At 33.1% G+C, this 3,587-nt stretch overlaps 1 protein-coding gene across 2 annotated transcripts in view; it reads right to left on the bottom strand.

Moving 5' to 3' along the window:
• The window catches only part of LOC106692963 (stromal membrane-associated protein 1), a 30,309-nt gene that overhangs the window by 20,087 nt on the left and 6,635 nt on the right, over nucleotides 1-3,587 (bottom strand). The window contains exon 4 of one of the 2 annotated variants that reach the window (XM_014439257.3): nucleotides 2,115-2,186. The exons of the other annotated variant lie outside the window; for it this stretch is intronic. Coding sequence (XP_014294743.1) covers nucleotides 2,115-2,186 — 72 coding nt within the window. The remainder of the gene's footprint in view (nucleotides 1-2,114; nucleotides 2,187-3,587) is intronic. 2 annotated transcript variants of the gene reach the window in all.

Genomic DNA, 3,587 nt, shown 5'->3' on the forward strand with positions numbered 1-3,587 from the left:
TAGGGGACATATGTCCCAGAATAAAGTTATTTTTTCATTTCATTTCATTTCAATCTTGTTGGCAGCTTTATGCCCTGAAGTTACTAGCTATGAAAGGACTGGCATCACCATCTTTTCAGATAGTCTGTCGGCCCTTAAAGCTTTGGAGTCACCTAGGGTCACCTCTACATTGGTAAGAGAGTGTAAACAAGCCTTAGAATCATTAGTGTGCTTAAAGAAGCTTCAGCTAGTGTGGGTTTCAGGACATAAGGAAATCACAGGTAATGAGAAAGCTGATCAGCTTGCTAGAAACTGGGCTGAGCACCCTATAGGACCAGAACCATTCCTAGGCATTTCTAAAAGGCATCAGAGAAAAGTAGTTCTTGACTGAACATGGAAGAAAGCAGGTAAGAAATGGACCAAGATTTTAATAACTAAACCTTCTACTTCTAAAACTAAGTGGCTGCTAGGCCTAAACAAAAATGAACTCCAATTGTCGAGTTACTTGGGAAATGTGTATTCCATGTTAAGTTCGGATCAAAGGTGACTCCAAGGTTTTTTATTGGAGTTCTGAAACTGGATAGGTATGCTGTTGAGGTATAATAATGGATAGTAAGGAAGGGTGCCTTAATCATGCCTTGATGATGTCAGAAGGATGAAGATATATATATATTTGTAGGTCATCGGCATACAAATGATATTGGGGGTGGTGGATAGAGTTAGGTAAGTCATTTATAAATATATGGAGAATAGGGTTGGTGAGACGAAGGAACCTTGAGGAACACCACGAAAGAGAAGTAGTGGTGATGAAGGTGGTTTATTAGGGACAATTATTGTTTGAAAGCGGAGAGACAGGAAGGAGTGAAACAAAAGAAACTTCTCATGTTTGCCAAACAATGGAAAATTCACGCATGCACAAGTGTATGGATAGGTTATTTGGATTGGCTGGTATAAGATGGCCTGAATTTGAAACCTGTTGGATGTCGGTTTTTGGGCACAAATCAAAGGGTGCTTATGCTGTAACAACATATTTGTTCTCAGTTTGCATTGTTTTAGAACTGCCAACAGATGAATATTTGTGCTCTCTGTGGTTTAATTAATTAAAATTTCCACAACCTTCGGATTCAATAATTAACTCTAGTTTAAGATTGTATATTTTGAAATACTGTTGATTCGGTGTAAATACATTATTTCAAATCTTGTTAATTAAATCTAGAAGTTTATCTATGGTTTAACATAGCACAAATATACATTTATAAAGACATTATATGTCTAGGTAATTGAATTGAAAAAGTTTCTGAAAAAAATTCTAGAATGAAGGTTGAATTTGTAGGTTATAGCTATTTCTATGAATTTTTATCATCTACAATCTACATTGCTGATATTATGTTGCCTATTTTTATTAAGTTCATTTTTAAAATGAAAATAGAGTAAATCAAATGAAGATGATAAAAGTTCAAAAGAACATATCAAATGTGGATACCGATATTTGAAGCTTCCTTCATTTACCAAGCATTTGTACAAATCCTGGTTTTTCCGTAAGTGGTAAATGTGTTGATCAAGCATATGAATATTAATGGATTAAAGAGTGGCTAAATGTACTTCTTTTATATATATATAATGGAAAAATTTTTATATGTATATATGAAATATATAAAAATAGTATAAACATATATTATTTGTATATTTTAGATAGCCCCTTTTCCATTCTACCAACAGTGCAAGATCGCTTCAAGTTAGATCTGCATGAAAAGAGGTTACAGCTGTAACAAAGAATTGTTTACTCTAACAACATGAAAAATGGTCTTTGACGGACAGCCCAGAAAGTAGAATTGAGAGATTCAAAGAAAAATTTCCTCCAAATGATAACTAGCTTAACACAAACCAAGAGTCCTTAACCAACAGAAAATTAATACAAATGTAGAATTAAACATTCAATAATCATATTATTTTTTTTTAAATAAGGAAAAATGAGAAACCTCATACTTTCTCAGGAGAAAAAAAGTTTTAGATTATTGAAAATATATGACGTGTCAGTAAGCAGAGCAGACATTCAAATATTAGCAAACAACTCTATAAATTTATTCATTAGCCAATTGATGAAAATAGTATGCTACCATTACTAGGTGGCTTACTGTATTTTTAATTTCTCTTTTTTTCTTCCGGGCCCGTTCAGCTTCCTCATCCAACTCCTTGTCCCAATTTATCTGCAATGTAAAATACTCTCATTAATGGCAAGTTTGCATGCAGGTAGCAATATAAGATAATGGAAAACCAAACAATGCTACAAAGAAAGATGAGTGAGAGAGAATATGATAGTAAAAAAACAATATTATACCACTGAATTGATAAAAAGCAAATCAAATAACTATATCAGACCTCTAAGATATTGAGAGTAAAATATATTTCAACAAGTACACCTAATTTTTCAATAGTACCTCCAGAAATGAATAAAAACTGTGAATTAAAAATAATTTTTTTGAGAGAGCTAAGACCCCTATGCATTCTAAAAACAATCTAACCACAAAGTTCACTTCACACTTGTATCAAGAATAATCCAGAGGCCTACCTGCAGTGCCGCAAGTAAGCCTTTGCTGAAAGTGGCATATACAAAAAATAAGCCTTAAGAGGTCTATTGAACACTGTTTAATACTCAGTCACGACACACCAACAGTCCTAACCAACCTCCAAATACTAGAAAATATTAGCAAAGTACAGAATCTAAGGTTGAAATCAAAAAAAGAAAACCATATGCAAACTAGGATATTAAATCAAAAATATATAGGATGTTTTGACACAGTTAACTATAACAAACTATGAAATTTTCCTCTATCCAACAGTGCTACGTGCTGGTTTCAATCCTTCCTTAATGACTGTTCCCAGTACACATGGTTCCAAACAATACAACATCCATGACTATACCTCTGTATACATTGTATCTAACCCAAACTAATTTGCTATCTACATTAATGTTGCTCTCCTTATCCACCACTTTTAATACCATTAGTATGCTGAAGATTTACAAATTTACCAGTCCCTTCCATCTTCTGAGCTATTCACTGCCAAGGAGAAATTTCAAGATGATGCAATTGTTATCCGGTCAATAGGAGTGCCTCTAGGAATCAAGAAGCAAAATTAAAATGATTGATTAATTGTTTAATACGTTTCATCTTTGGGGTCTCAAGAGATAATTCTGTTACCCAACTTGTGGCTAGATAAAGTGGCTTTAACACTCCTTATGTTATAAATATTTCCTGGCATTGTTCCACTACGAAGGTATCCAATCCTGCTGTCCATTGTTCAGCTCCGATCTGCTTCAATTCAAATCAGCCTTTTACTGATCTTCCCTAATTCAATCCTCTTCACAATGAAATTTCTTTCTTTGCTTCATTAGTTGCTCCAATACACTTCTAACCATCAAATCCCGCATCTTGAAACACTTCCTGTCCATCTAATTCCCCCCAAAACAGCAATTAAATATTTGTCACTCAATTGAAATTAGATAGAATAATGGATACTGGATGTTTACAATATTTATTTCAAACCTGAAAATATTTATATAAAATTAATTAAAAATTAAAATTAAAATTAAAATATGTATATAAATT

This window comes from Halyomorpha halys, unplaced genomic scaffold, assembly GCF_000696795.3.
Source record: "Halyomorpha halys isolate HHAL.00 unplaced genomic scaffold, Hhal_1.1 Scaffold80.1, whole genome shotgun sequence".
NCBI classification, from domain to species: domain Eukaryota; kingdom Metazoa; phylum Arthropoda; class Insecta; order Hemiptera; family Pentatomidae; genus Halyomorpha; species Halyomorpha halys.